General features: G+C 48.3%; 2 protein-coding genes across 2 annotated transcripts in view; one reads left to right on the top strand and one right to left on the bottom strand.

The window, feature by feature from the left end:
* TSC22D3 (TSC22 domain family member 3) overlaps positions 1-2186 on the bottom strand; it is a 61778-nt gene extending 59592 nt beyond the window's left edge. The window contains exons 1-2 of the mRNA XM_045068345.1: positions 2007-2186; positions 1331-1756 (exon numbers count right to left, since the gene is read on the bottom strand). Coding sequence (XP_044924280.1) covers positions 1331-1650 — 320 coding nt within the window. The 5' untranslated portion in view covers positions 1651-1756; positions 2007-2186. The remainder of the gene's footprint in view (positions 1-1330; positions 1757-2006) is intronic.
* NCBP2L (nuclear cap binding protein subunit 2 like) overlaps positions 1-15701 on the top strand; it is a 50777-nt gene that overhangs the window by 27483 nt on the left and 7593 nt on the right. The gene's annotated exons all lie outside the window — the stretch shown is intronic.

Here is a 15701-nt window from a genome sequence, read left to right as displayed (position 1 = left end):
ACAGACAGAGATCACAAGTAGGCAGAGAGGCAGGCAGAGAGAGAGAGGGAGAGAGAGAGAAAGAAAGGGAAGCAGGCTCCCTGCTGAGCAGAGAGCCGGTGGGGCTGGATCCCAGGACCCTGAGATCATGACCTGAGCCCAAGGCAGAGGCTTTAACCCACTGAGCCACCCAGGCGCCCCTCAGAACATGAGTCATAAGAGACCAGAAAGATCAGGGACCTTGCTCAGGTTCACACGTGGAGGTAGAACCACAACTTGTACCACAACCCTGGTCTCCCACAGTGGGGTTCTCCTCTTACATAACCTTTGTTGTTGAGAGAGAATAAGATCCACCCCTATACATGCGTGCGTACACACACACACACACACACAAGCACAGATGCGCACACGCGCACCCAGTGTCCTGTCCGGATGGTTCTAAGACCCCAAACCCAGGGCTGGGTTTCCTGCCTCCCCTGTCTCAAAACTGCCTCAGTTGCCTCTCTGCTACCAAGACTGGCTCTTACCAGAATGTCTTGGACTGGAGGACAGCGGCAACCTTGAGTCTTCCCATTGTGTTTTTCCCCTCTCCCTCCCTTCCTTGTCCTTCAGCAGGATATCTAGAAAGTCTGACCTGCACTCCAACACAGGCCTGCGGAGACGGGGTTCATCCACCCACCCACCCATCACAGGATGCTCTCTCAGGGGCTGCTTTTAGCCGCCACTGGAAATTGAAGGCCGTGATCCACGGAGTCTCAAAAAATACCGTCCAGAGTCTCAAAAAATTCTCACACATGTCTAATTATTCTTGTTCTTCACCCTCCCCCCATGCCAGCAGCAGCTTAATTTGTCCTGACATTTTGCTTGCCCTCGATGTCAGTCAGGGCCACTCTGTAATTTAAAAGCTCTTGCAATTGCAACCCGAGTTTGCATATTTAGAAATGGGCTTCTGAGAAAGGTGGAACTCGGATCCCAGGAGCATCCCGTGGCAGAATCCCCAAAACGGAAGCAGAAACGTGCGCATTTCAGGAGGGGGTGCCGCTGGCTACCCCCAAACCGAGCTAGGGCTCTGCCCACCTCCTGGACTCCAGCATTTCCCTAGGCAAGTCTCAAATTCCCTTCAAAATAAGGCTCCCACCTGCCGGGCCTCCCCTCTGCCCTGCTGGCCTCAGAGGAGCATAAGGGTCCGAGTCAGGTCTCGGACACCGGGAGCCCCGCCTCCCCAGTGCTCCCTCAACCCCACCGCGTGAACAACTCGGTCACCCTTTCCGTCAGAGGTGAGGGTCCGGTAAAGGCCGGCGCCAGCCCGCCAGCCTGGACCGCGTGCCCACCCGTCTGCCCAGGCACCCACCTGTGGAAGAAGAGCAGGATGGAGAGCATGGTCTGGTCGATGTTGCGGTTGCAGATGCCCTCGTTGATCAGGTAGCAGGGGTCCCGCAGCACGGGCTCTAGCGAATCCTGCCGCATTATGCTGTTGAGCTTGTCGGTGTTGAGGTTCTCGAAGATTAGCTTCTCCTGCAGCTGCCGAAAGTTGCTCACGGTAGGGCTGCCCGGATTGTTGTTTTCTCCGCTGCTGTCGCGCTGGAGCCCGCTCCGGTGGGCCAGGTCCAGGCAGCAGTTGCAGCAGTCGAGACCGACAGGTGAACGGCAGTCGGTCTTGGGCTGGGCCATCTTCTCAGGCTCGGGGGCCGTTTGGCCCTCGAGGTCAGGGTCGGCTGGCAGGTGCGCGCCCGCCGGGCTAGCTTGAGGGGACTCCAGGGTGTCTGGAAAACACAAGCTGCGAGAGGAGTTGGAAATTAGCGCCTAAAGCCAGCCACCCTCGGCTCGGCCCCCTCCTGGCTGTGCTGCCCTGGGTGCGAATAGAAACAGCTGGACAAACAGCTCTGAGCGGATCCTTCGGGCTCACTTCCTCCTCTTCCTCCTCCCCCTCCTCTAGAGGCTGGGGCTGCCCGCCCCCCCCCCCCAGGTGCCACACGCGGCTCTAGCGCAGTCCTAAGTTTCCCAAGTGTGAGCGGGGCTCGGCGGACCTGTGGCAGCAGGAAGGGCGGGCAGCAGGGCAGAGGGAGAGCCAGGCGCGCCCTCGTTTCCCTCCCTCCTTTGCTCCCTCCCTCCCCGGCTCGCTGGCTCTCCCGCTCTCGGGCTCCCCTGGGTTGTGCCGGCTGTGCGGTGGCAGGAGCGGAGAGCGAGTGAGCGAGTGAGCGAGGGAGCCAGTGAGCGAGTGAGCGAGCTGCACGCCCAGGAGTCAGCACGGGGCTGTGACAGCATGTAAATTACCCCAGGGGGGCCGGCGGTGAGCGCTCCTCGCCGCTTCCTTGGCGGCCGCCTGGGTCCTGCCCCCCAAGCTCCCGCCCCCCTCCCCCCCTCCGCCGCCCGCACCCTCGTGCCCTCGCACCCACACGGCCGCTCGCACCCTGGCCCGCGCTCTCGGGAACCCGGCCCGGCTCTCCCCCCGTCCGCGCGCCTGGCGCTGCCGCCGCTCGGGCTCTCTGGCCGCTCAAGGCGCATCCACCGTCAGAAATCTACTCGCGGTCAGCCGCGCACGCCGCGCCAACCCGGTCTCGAGCTCCGCGGGAGGGCAGATGTTCGGCGTCCCGCCGAGGACGGGTCCCCCTGCAGGAGAGACGCCGCCCGCGCGAGCCCGTCTCGTCGCTGCCTTAACCCTCCGCCCCGCCACCAGCCTATTTGGGGGGTCTGCAGAGAGAGAACGGCTGCCCCCGCGGGGAGTCTGAGAGCGCCCGGCACGCTCTCGCGGTGCCCAGGGGAATGCCTTAAACGAAACTCACGGAAGCACGCTCAAACTCGCCTCGGTTTCTGGCCCCTTCTTCTCCTGATCTTCCCCTCTTTCCCCCACGAGCACTCTCTTCTCTTCCCTGAACCCCTTCTGAGGCCATCAGTGCCCGGGCTTCAGGGAATGCCAGCTCCCCGGGTGGCTTCCCGCTGCCTTGCCCCTTCTCCCTTCCTGGGCTCGCGTCTCCGTTTGCCCTTCCGTCTCTCGGCACTTCTTCCCCACTCTTTCCCCTTTCTTTCATTTTCTTTCTTCCCCGTATTTCTTTCTTTACCCGTTTCCGCTCCTCTTCCTTTTCTTTCTTGCCCCCCTTCCATATTTCTTTTTTTTTTCCCTCCTCGGCATTTCCTCATTCTCCCCTCTTCTCCCCCATTCCCCATCTTCCCCTATTCCCCGTCTTCCCCATTACCATCTTCTTCCCTACTCCCCGGCTTCTCCCCCATTCCCCGTCTTCTTCCCCATCCCCCTTCCCCATTCTCCGTCTTTTTCTTTCAGTCCCCTTCATTTCCCCCATTCGATTTCCCCCCGCGTGTCCCTCGCGTCAGCAACCCACGCTTTCTCCTCGGGTCTGCCCCTTTCTCCTCACTTAACTTATTTTCCCCTACTTTTCCAAGCTTGCTGCCCCGCCTTTTCTGATCCCCGTCTGCCACCTTAGTTGGTCTCTGTCCTCACCCTTTCGAGAGCTGTGGTGAGGAAATGCTCATAGGCACGGGGGTGGCGTGAAACTGCGAGCCGAGGAGTTCTTGGCTCCGAGCAGAGGGTGCTTCTGGGGCTGAGGAAAGGTGAAAGGTCAAATCCGTGGAGAGCGAGGCAGGCTGATTCCTTGGGTCACATACCCCTTGGGCTTTTTAAGATGTGGGGAAGGGCTGGGTGGGCAGGACAGGCTTTCAGGGTGGCTCAGGGCTTGGGGAATTGGACTACCCCGAAATGTGGAGGATTCAATAATTATTGGCTCCTGAAAAAAAAATTCCAGATATTCATGATGTTCAGTCTGCACATAAAACTCAGATGGATTTCAGTTTCAGTCAGCGCTCCCCACCCCCCGCCGACTCGCTCCCCCCCCCCCATAAGCTCGTGGCCCTAGCAATAGGGTAGCGTATACTGCCATCTTGTGTTTCAGACCTGGAACATTCCCTGCCTCGGTCACAGAGTTCAAACTCCCGGGAGACCACAGAGGTGCCGCCTAGTGGAATCCTCACTGCATTGGTTCCCAGAGCGGGAGGAAAACGGAGGCAGATTTTATGTAAAAAGGGGCCCCCATAACCGACCTGAACACCCGGACACCAGTCAGGGCTAGGGGCCCCTTCTTTCTGGTGGAGCTTCATTTGCCCGAGTCCCTGCAGATTGGGCTTTCCCTACATTTGAAATTCCCTCTGGGTGCCACAAGGAGCAGCCCTGTGACTAGGAGCAAAGGGCAGCCAAAGAACTCCCCGTTCCCAGGGCCCAGTGGGTCTTGTATGGGGGCCCCACAACTTGCGGAAATGGTGGGAGGGAGGGGTGGAGGGAGGGCAGTGCTCTCTCTGCCTTAGGGGCCAGAAAACCAGAAACAAGCTGTATCCCTAGCTCCCAACAAGATCCCAGGATCAGAGATGAAAGTGGCTTTTGGAGGTCACTGACCAGACCCGCAGAACTGAGAGCATGGTCCCTATGCTCTCACAGACTGCTGAGGATTCAGTTTGGTCTCCCAAAAGCCAGTCCTTTATGAAAATGATTATGAAACCAAAGCAATCCTTTAGATGCGTTAATTTCCCCCCCTTTTCTTCTTCTTCCTTTTTTTTTTTTTTTAATGTTCTTGGGTAAAAGCCAGAGGAGGTAGTAGAATATGAAATTTCACAGGCATTGTACAGACTTATAGCCTACTGAATTGTTTTTTAATTACAGTGTTTATGATTTTCCCTCTTGTTTATAATTATTTTATGTTAAACATTATAACAAAATATATTAGCTCCATAAATGTTTGCTTAAGTTGTGTTTTGAGAACTGCTGGGGCCTTTTGCTTCTCTGCTTGCCTGAGTCCTCTTATCTTTGTTCATAACCTTGGGACGAGGTCCTGGTAGAAGTATTTCCTTCTTGGCATTTGGCACCATTAAACTGAAGATTTTTTCCCCTTGACATTTCCCTTGTTGTAGTCCTTGCTCTCTAGCAGTGTTGTTAATAATTCAGTGCAGCTTTGCATACTATATCCAGGCTGATCAAGAGCAAATATAACTTAGATATAGAAAAATCTGGATAGTTCAGAGAGAGGGTCAGGAAGCTACCATGTGTTTGCATGCAAGTCCAGCTTATAGTGACACATAGCATACCTCCAGCGGAAGGCTGACTGGGCAGCCCCCCCCCATTGGCTCCTGTCTGTGACACCTCCCTTTGCTCACAGACACCGTGTTCGGTGGAGATATTCAGAGCAGCAAAATGCTCTTGCATGAACCCAGCAACCAGAGGTGGGGGGGGCACTTCTACAGGGACCTGGTGGTAGATTTCTGGGTGGAGCAGAAAGGGAAGACAAAAGACATCACTTTCTCAGATGGGGTCATCTAAGGGTCACTTGCTCTGCACTTGACCCATGCCAGGTACAGTGTTAGTGGAGATTCCGAGGTAAATAAGACATAGCCCAGGCCCTCAAAGAACTCATGGCCTTGCTGGCAAAACAGATACATCAACAGACGAAACAGTACAATAATGATGGATGCCATAATGATGGACGCCTGGTATGTGGTGGAAACAAGTGCCATGGGAGCCTGGAGAAGGTGTCAGTTCTGGAAGGAGGGAGGGACAATCCAGGTAGAGAGAGCAGAGAACAGAGGCAGGGGTACGGGGGCGGGGGCATCAGGTATGCTGGGAGGCGGTTCAGAGTCATTACAAAGCAAGTTGGTGTCCTAGGAGAACAAGATGAGAGATGGAATAGTGAGCAGCAAGGCTGGAAGAAGAGGAGGGACCAGGTCTTCGAGGGACTTGTGGGAACGTGTGGGGGATCCTCTCACTTCACCAGTTTGTCTATGCATTTCACAACTCTTAAAAAAAAGGATAGGGGGCACGTGGGCAGCTCAGTCCGTTAAGGGTTAAGCATCTGATTCTTGGTTTCAGTTCAGGTCATAATCTTAGGGTCATGAGAAGGAGCCCCTCCTGCTCTCCTGGGGTGGGTTCCATGCTCTGCAGAGTCCGCTGGAGATTCTTTCCCTCTCCTTACCCGCTCTGCTCCTCCTCTCCCTCGGCTGCTTCTCCTCCTCTGCTCCTCCCCTGCTTGCCTTCTCTCTCTCTCTCAGATAAATAAAATCTTTTTTAAAAAGGATACATATCATTTATTGAGCCCCTGCTATGTGCCAGACACTTTATTTTTTTATTTTTTAAAGCTTTTGCTATTTTTTTTTAAAAGATTGTTTATCAGAGAGAGAGCGTGCACATGTAGGGGGAGCAACAGGCAGAGGGAGAAGCAGGCTCACTGCTGAGCAAGGAGTCTGCCCCATGTGGGGCTCCTTCTCATGATCCCAAGATCATAATTTGAGCCGAAGGCAGAAGCTCAATGCACTGAATCACCCAGGCGTCCCAGGCTAGACATTTTACATATAATATCTCATTTAAGCCTCAAGACAGCCCTGTGAAGCAGGTACTAAATTCCGGTGATGAAATGGGCTTGGGGAAGTTAAAAAAACTTTCAGGTCACATACGTCATAAGCTAGGCATTTGAATTTGAACCCTCTACAGCTTTCTGACTTGGAAGCTTGTGCCTTTAATAATTAGGTGACTTTGTGGGGCGCCTGGGTGGCTCAGTGGGTTAAGCCTCTGCCTTTGACTCAGGTCACAGGTCACGATCCCAGCATCCTGGGATTGAGCCCCACATCGGGCTCCCTATTCGGCGGGGAGCCTGCTTCCCCACCTCTCTCTGCCTGCTGCTCTGCTTACTTGTGATCTCTCTCTGTGTGTCAAATAAATAAATAAAATCTTTATTAAAAAAATTTAAAAAGTAATTAGGTGACTTTGTAATGATGGGTTTATCAAACATTTAGAAAATATAACAGTTGTTTTTAAGAAGATTGGACCAAAAAAAAACCAAATTAGATACTACCATCATTCTCATGTAAGAGACAGGGAAATTGAGCACAGAGAGATTATCCAGCATATCTAGGCATTTGCAGTCTAGCTAGGTTCAAGTGAAGGCACATAAACAGTGATTTTCAGGCAATCCTGTTTCCCTACCCTCAAAATTATTTTGTTCACCTTTCTTTGCTGGAGAAAGCAGATTATCCTTCCTGAAACTGTTGACAATTGTTCATTATAGATTTGTAGATTGTCGTAGGCAGCATGGGTTTAAAAACCTGAATCAGGGGTTCTTAAATGTATTTGTGCCAAGAAACCTTTTGATAGTACAGTGAAGCCTGTGGACCTCTTCTTAGAACAGTGTCTTTAGATATGTAAAATAGAATGTGTAGGATTACAAAGGAAATCAATTCCATCGTTATGCTATTATCCAGAGCACCTGGGTGGCTCAGTCGGTGAAGCATCTGCCAAAGGCTCAGGTCATGATCCCAGAGTTCTGGGATGGAGCCCCGTATCACATCGGGCTCCCTACTCACGGGGGAGTCTGCTTCTCCCTTTATCCCTTACCCTGCTAGTGCTCCCTCGCTCTCAAATAAATAAATAAATAAATAAATAAAATCTTACATTGTTATGCCGTTATCTGAAGATCAAAAATAGGAAGCTGTGATATAGTTACATAACATAAATGCTTGTTATTCATGTAGTAAACGCCAAGATCTAGACGCAGCTATGATAACCATGGTAACTTCAAAGTAATGAGTGTAAAAAGTATTTAAGAATACTTGTAATAACAGTAACATGACCTAAAACTGTGATTGCCACCAGCAACAAAGTCACAGGTGCTGGTAATACTACTGTGGTCTGTTCTCTGCATTTGTAACTGAAGGAAATCTGAATTTCAGTTAGAGGTTGCAGAAAATGGAGATGTAACGTTTTCCACTGAATTTTATTTATCCTCTGGATTTTTAAGAATCCTTGCTCTAGACCAACCACCTTATAATATTAAAACAATAGCTAACACGAATGAGCCTTGCCTACATGTGAGCTATTGTGCTGGGTCTTAACAGCCATTTGCCATTCATCCCTCATAGCAAGCCTATGAGGTAGCCTTGTTTTATAGCTCTGAGAGAAATGAAATTAATTTTCCAAGGTTACACAGCTGGCAAGTGGAAGAGAATGACAGAAATGTATTTTCTCACAGTTCCGGAAGCTAGAAGTGTGAGATCAAGGCATTGTGAGGCCTCTCTCCTTGCCTTGTACATGGCTGTCTTCTCCCTGTGTCTTTGCATGGTCTTTCCTCTGTGTATGTCTGTATCCAAATTTCCTTGTCTTATAAGGAAGCCATCATCCTGGACTAGGGCTTACCTTAATGAACTAATTTTAGCTTAATTACCTCTTCAAAGACCCCCATCACCAAATATGGTCACATTCTGAATCACTGGGGGTTTAGGACTTCAACATGCGGGATTGGGAGAGGACACAGTATAGCCCATCACAGACCCCAACCACAAGAATCCAGATTCAGTAGGTCTGGAGTGGGGACCAGGGATGTATGATTTTAAATGTCCCCAGATGTTTTATTTTGTTTTTTTGCAGGGGTGGGGGTGCAGAGGGAGAAAGAATCTTAAGCAGGCTCCCTGCCCAGAACAGAGCCCGTGGCAGGGCTCGATCACACAACCCGGAGATCATGACCTGACCCAAAATCAAGAGTTTGATGGCTAACTGAGCCTCCGAGGCGCACCCACCCAGCCCAGGGTGATTTTTACAGGCAGCCAGGTTTAGGAGCTATTATGTTCCTAACCACAAACTTTCTTAGCACAATGCTTGGGCCTGGTTGTTGTTCAATAAATATTTGTTGATTGACCAAGAGGAAATAAAATATGGAGATGAGCAAGTGGGGGCAATTTTAAAGTGTCCTTAAGGATCGTTAAGTAGAAGCTAGATAGATGTTTCAAATAGATACCTCTGTTTGCAGATAGGGAGCTGAACCCTATGAACTCAATGTCCATCCCTTCTTCTAGTTTTTTTTTTTTTACACGAAAAGGATGAGGTGCAAATTTATATGCAAGTGTTAAGAGAACATGAACTGAGAACTGATGTGAATTGGATAGAGTTAACAAGAAAACAAAAGTAGGATCCTACATATGTCGGCCATTTGAGTCTTTGTGATTGCGTATTTCTATCTGGGGCTTTGCCTATTGTGGATACATGCGTGTGCATGCATGTGGGGGATGTTAGAATACAGCTGTATATGAGTGAGAAGGATTTGGATAGAAGGATGTGTGAATGGGTACTTGGATTAGGTTTCCTTTTTAAAAAATTTTTTAAAGATTTTATTTATTTATTTGAGAAAGAGAGAGAGAGAACAGAGAGAGTGAGAGGGAACAGACTCGCCCGCTGAGCAGAAAGCCTGATGCAGGGTTGGATCCCAGGACCCTGGGATTATAACCTGAGCTGAAGGCAGATGCTTCACCAACTGAGCCACCCAGGCACCCCATTATATCAAGTTTTTTTTTTAAATTTAATTGAATTTATTTTTTATCAACATATAACATATTATTTGTTTCAGGGTATATCAGGTTTCTTAATCTCCCTTGAGGGTCACTTTACTCATCCACCATAGAGCTCAGCAAATGGTTACCATTTTAAGAACTTCAAAAAGTAGTGGTAGTAGTAGTAGTAGTAGTAGTAGCAGCAGCAGCAGTAGTAATATATAGCCCTGGTACCCAAGAATCTCTAGTTATTCTAAATATTCTTTAAATTCTGATTTATTTGACTATAGCTTGGTTTTCCATCCCTCTATTACAACTGGGATTTGCTCTATTCAGAATAGACACATTTTTGTCTTGCTGAAAATAAAGTATATCCCCCCTATGGAAGAATTCTAGCTAAACTGTTGATGGTGGTGACCTTGAAGGAGGGGGTGGGATTAGGTGTTGGTGGGGGGGAGTAAAGGAGAGGGACTTTCTAGTGTTATCATTTGCCAAAAAATTAGTACGTTGTAGTTATATAGTTAATGTAGTTAATAATTGAGTTATTAAAGTAATATAAGAGTATTTAGAAAACAGTATGGTATGGAGAAGCATCAAAATTCAGCCACGATTCTGCCAGCCGAGAACAACTTTTTTCTTAGCCTCCCTTTTGATAGAACCATTTCATGGAGGTCATATATTATTGCATCCTAATATCTGCAGTGTTTTCTTCTGGAGCTCAGAGAGAGGGGTTGGGGAGAGGAAGTGAGGGAGGCAGGGAGAGAGAGTAAGTAAGTTATGAGATAAAATGTGTGATAGATGAGGGTGCCTGGGTGGCTCAGTGGGTTAGGCCTCTGCCTTCGGCTCAGTTCATGATCTCAGGGTCCTGGGATAGAGCCCTGCATCGGGCTCTCTGCTCAACAGAGAGCTTGCTTCCTCATCTCTCTCTGCCTACCTGTGTTGTCTCTCTCTCTCTCTCTCCCTCTCTTTCTCTCTGTGTCAAATAAATAAATAAATAAATCTTAAAAAAAAGTGTAATAGATGGCAGCATAGGGTGGTGATGGAAGTAACACAGTGTGGGCACATGTAAGCCAGATTGGGAAGATCAAGGAAGGCTTCCTGGAAGAGGTGATGCCTGAATTGAGCCTTAAAAATGAATTGGGAAAGGGGAACCCTCTTACATTGTTGGTGGGAATACAAGTTGGTGCAGCCACTTTGGAGAACAGTGTGGAGATTCCTCAAGAAATTAAAAATAGAGCTTCCCTATGACTCTGCCATTGCACTACTGGGTATTTACCCCAAAGATACAGATGTAGTGAAAAGAAGGGCCATCTGTACCCCAATGTTTATAGCAGCAATGGCCACGGTCGCCAAACTGTGGAAAGAACCAAGATGCCCTTCAACAGATGAATGGATAGGGAAGATGTGGTCCATATACACTATGGAGTATTATGTCTCCATCAGAAAGGATGAATATCCAACTTTTGTAGCAACATGGATGGGACTGGAAGAGATTATGCTGAGTGAAATAAGTCAAGCAGAGAGAGTCAATTATCATATGGTTTCACTTATTTGTGGAGCATAACAAATAGCATGGAGGACATGGGGAGATAGAGAGGAGAAGGGAGTTGGGGGAAATTGGAAGGGGCGGTGAACCATGAGAGACTATGGACTCTGAAAAACAACCTGAGGGTTTTGAAGGGGCGGGGGGGTGGGAGGTTGGGGGAGCCAGGTGGTGGGTATTGGAGAGGGCACGGATTGCATGGAGCACTGGGTGTGGTGCAAAAATAATACTGTTACGCTGAAAAAATAAAAAATTTAAAAATTAAGAAAAATGAATTGGGAAGGCTGAGCCCATTTTCTAGTGCCTCGTAAGCACTTGCCTAATGTGATAGTGAATTTAAAATATTTAGTGCTTAGCACATAGTAAAAGCTCAATAAATAGTAGGTATCACTACCTGACCCTTTCAAACAAATTTGAGGAATAAATAATAAATGAATAAACAAACACAATAAAAATAAAAAAATAAATTATTTAAAAATAAAAAATAAATAATAAATTCCTCCACTATGAGGAAGAAATGAGATAATGCACGTAGAGTACTAAAGATGGTGCCAGGCACCTAGTAAGTGCCCCATACATTGTGGGGTTGATAGTGTTGTTGGTCGTGGTTTTATTATTTGGGGGTTCTACTGGACTGAGACGGAATCTTCTGTCTCCTATCTTCTGTGTTGTCTGACTGTGCAGTTTGTCCTGTTAAATTGCTTTAGATATGAAGTCTCCAAGCATGCTTATGTTTGGAGTGTTTCACTGGAAGCTTTTCCTCATAACAACCACCAGCTAGGGGGAAACGGGGGGGGCTCAGTCGGTTAAGCATCTGCCTTGGGCTCAGATCAAGATCTCTGAGTCCAGGGATTGAGCCCTGCGTCAGGCTCCCTGCTCAGCAGGGAGTCTGCTTCTCCCTCTCCCTTTGCCCACCCCCCACTTGTGATCTCTCTCTGTCTCAAATAAATAAATAAAATATTAAAAAAAAAAAAAACAAAAAAACACTGACCCAGCCATGTGCTGGGAAAAAAAAGTAATTGCCTCCTGGTTGCCTCAGAAAGTATTTTCTGTGTGGTAAAGAGATAGTCTCTGGTTTTCTGATCAGTACGGCCCCTGGATTGCTGAAGCCAGCTGATAGACATGAATCGAAAGCCTTCCCCATCTTTTTTGGGCATGCTCATTGTTCTGGATCAGAGAATAGAGTGTACGTAGGCCACAAATCTACTCCACAGTCCAGCCCCATCTCCCCACAAAAGCCAAGAGCAACTCCTTTTTCTCCAGAAGCTGGGGCTGGCTTTTTCTCTGGTTTCCCTAGCAGGGCAACTCTTCCAGTTTTTGCAGAGCTTCATGAATATTCTAATGGGAATTTAACTGGTGGGTATCAGAGGTTGCTAGCTTGCTGCCCTGTTAACCCCAAGTGCCCCAGATATAATCAATCTTCTTCCTGAAGACTTCAGTTAGAAGGCACAAAAGTCCTTTGCTTTTTCTTTAAAAAAACGATTTATTTATTGGTTTATTTGAGAGAAGGAGAGAGAGAGAGAGAGCATGGGCCAGTGGGAGGGGGGTAGCAGAGGGAGAGTGAGGAGGAAGCAGGCTCCCTGCTGAGCTGGGAGCCCAAGTGGGGTCTAGATCTCATGGCCCTGAGATCATGACCTGAGCCAAAATCACGAGTCAGACACTTAACCGACTAAGCCACCCAGGCACCCCAAGTCCTTTGCCTTTTCCGGGTCCTTTATGAACTAGCTTTCCACCCCTCCAGCTTGGGGAGCCTGTTTTTAGCATCTCGTTTTACCCAATCCAGGACTCCTCTGCTTTTTGTAAGGAAAAGCTGTGTTATACTTTCCTAAAGCTTTCGATCTCCTCTTGCAAGAGGGAGGTTTAAGGATAGAGGGAAGATGAATGAACCTGGGGGATGCCTGTCAGGGTGTGGGGGTGAGGAGGGCTGGAGGGGCGGGAGGCTGCTATCTTCCTCTCTGAGCTGAGAAGCCAGGTACATTGCAGAGAGCAGGGCACGAGGAGGGTAACTACCTTGCGGAGATAACTTGTAAGGCTTTGACGTCGTTTGTAGATCCCAAGCTACTGATTAGAGGCCCCTGACCTAATATAGTAGAAAAATGGTTTGTGGTGTTGGTGCTGGTTTTTAATATCCTTCCCGACATGTATCTCCCTTCCTGTATTAGCTTTCTGAATCCTGATACTGTGCACTCAGATTGATCTCTTGGCCCCACTTTCCACTCCTTGGCATTCTCATTTACCTTCCAGTCACCTCTGGAATTCCGGACCTGCTTTATCCAGTCCTTTATCCCCACTCCATATGTTGACCTAAGGTAGCCTCTAACTTGTACAGAGACTGAGATCTCAAAGTTCATTCTGAAGTCAATTGTTTGCAAGGTGACAGGAATTCTCCCATAGAAGAAAATACCTTCGGGGCACTTGGGTGGCTCAGACAGTTGGGCTGCTGCCTTCAGCTCAGGTCCTGATCTCAGGGTCCTGGGATCGAGGCCCATGTAGGGCTCTCTGCCCGGTGGGGAGTCTCCTTCTCCCTCTCTCTCTGTGCTCCCCACCTCCCCACACAAATAGATACAATTTATTAAAAGAAAGAGAAGAAAATATTGTTATAAATGGTAGTTATATTTCCAGGCCAGCCCACCACTCTAAACACACACACACTTTAATGTACTAGAAGTGTGGGCCATTTGCAATGAAAAGGTTGAAAATTTGGTCATTCAGCCAAAATAGGAAGACAGTCCAAGGGAGTAAGTCATGCTTTAGCCTGGGCCACTGGCTGGAACAGGAGACAAGGAAGTCGAGTTGGGTGAGGTAGAATGAGGCTTTCATGAAGGCTCCTCGGAAATCCTCTGATGACTTTGAGAGGCTGCAGGCGGTCACAGCACTAGTTCTTTTTTCTTTCTAATTTTCCTTCAAAACTGACAGCTTTCAGTAATTATGACTACCATATCCTGGGCTGCTCCTCTACGTCGATTCACCTACCTGCTCCTCATTTCGGCCTCACAAAATCACTCGCAAGTAAACGCTGTAATGACCTTTATTCTATAGACCGGGAGACAGAGTTTCAGGAAAGTCAGTGAGCTTGACGAAGGTTCCTGGGTACGGTTAGAGAGCAGGTCAGGAGTTTCCCACTCCCCAGACCCAGGCTTTTACAGTCTGTACTCAGTCAGCCTTTTCTTTCCCTTATCGGGAGGTACATCACCAACAGGGAGGGCTATCAGCCAGGATTAGAGTTATCAGTGAGCTCACAAAGAATGGAGCTATCTAGAGAGGTGAAGGGGAAGAGTTTTGCTAGGCACAAGAACCTGGTACAGACAAAAGCTTCTCAAACTGTTAACTATGCATACAAAATCATCCGAAGCCCCCCGAAGCTGATGTCTCTTCAGCAGGCCTGGGGAGGAAGCCCTGAGCCTCCTGCTTTCTTAACAGGCTCTCAGGTGATGCTGCTCCTGTGGGCCCCGGGCAGCACTGAGGAGCAGGGCCACAGGGTGCAATCGATAAACGAAACAATCAAGCGTCAATTAACACCCCATTCTTAATTTTATCAGGGTCAGCTTCAACACTGAACTTCGATTTATGATTCCCTTTTCTCCTATAGGCGGCCCCAGGCCATTGTCTCTGCTTTCGATCTGCCTGTTTCAGCATATGCTCAACTGTTTGTTTATATTTATATTTTTAAAAGATTGATATATTTTATTTGAGAGAGAGCGTGAGAGAGAACAGAAGGGAGGGGCAGAGGGAGAGGGAGAGAGAAACTTAGACTCTGTGCTGAGCTCAGAACCCAATGCAGGGCTCAATATCTCCACCCTTAGATCAGGACCTGAGCCAAACCAAGAATCGGTTGCTAAACTGACCACACCACGCAGGGGCCTCTCAACTGCTCTTTGAGAAACAGGTGTTAAAGACATATGAGCATTTTCTGCCACTCTGAGTTCTAAGCAGCCTGAATCAGGCTCCTGAAACAAGTGTCTCCTGGCACAAGCTAGATCACAGGCCATGGGGGTTCCAGGCTTTAGCAACTGCTCCCAGCTCTCTAACACCAGGAACAGTTGTATAAAGGTAAAGCATGTAACACTGACGTCCCAGCTCTTTCGAATTTCCTTTCTCAGAGCTGCTGTCTTCATCTGAAGCAGGAAACAGCCTGGCTTATTTCTTTGGCATAGTTGAAATGATACCAAGCATTGGTTTAAGGCAGCTATTGGAAAGGCTGTTGGCGGGGTCCTCCTGCCAATTCCAGAAGGCCAGTAAAATTTGTTTCCTGGAAGGTTGTTTGCTTTACCTTGCCGCCTCCTCTCCTCTCTCCTCTCCCCAACCCTACTCCTCCGAGGATTTTGATCGTGATCATTTTGAGCCATTCTTCAAGTTTTTCTTCTATTTTTAGAGTCTCTGACTCATTCTTCCCCAATAGCAAAAGTCAGGGAGGGCCTTCTATTCTAGCCAAGCTCTACTTTCTAAAGTAGGAAATAGTCTCTCACAGTGTCTACAAATCAACTTGATGGTCTGTGGCGCACAATGACTGGATTGCTTTTCCATCTTCTCTTTCTCTCTAACTGTGGCCTTTCTAACTCCTGTTGCAAGTAGGTGTTCCTCCAGCCTCCCCTCAAATACACTGGATAAGTTCACATCTCTTGATTGGATAAACGAAAAACTGTACTGAAAAGGACTTGCCATCTTCCCTTGTGACTCCTTGTCCATTAATCTTACTTTTACTACATGGAGCAGAAAGAATCCCTTGAATTTTTCGTGAGGGCTCTTGTATCTTCTTTAACCATCTCTTTGTGAGACTAAACGCGCCCAGTTCTCAATCAGTCTGCAGTATTTTGTTTTGTTTTCTTTCTTTCTTAAGATTTTATTTATTTATTTAAGTGAGAGAGAGTGA

This window comes from Mustela putorius, unplaced genomic scaffold, assembly GCF_011764305.1.
Source record: "Mustela putorius furo isolate JIRA1106 unplaced genomic scaffold, ASM1176430v1.1 tig00003901_pilon_pilon_pilon, whole genome shotgun sequence".
In the NCBI taxonomy this organism is placed as follows: domain Eukaryota; kingdom Metazoa; phylum Chordata; class Mammalia; order Carnivora; family Mustelidae; genus Mustela; species Mustela putorius.
Note: the sequence above shows the minus strand (reverse complement) of the source record. Positions and strands in the feature narration are given on the sequence as shown.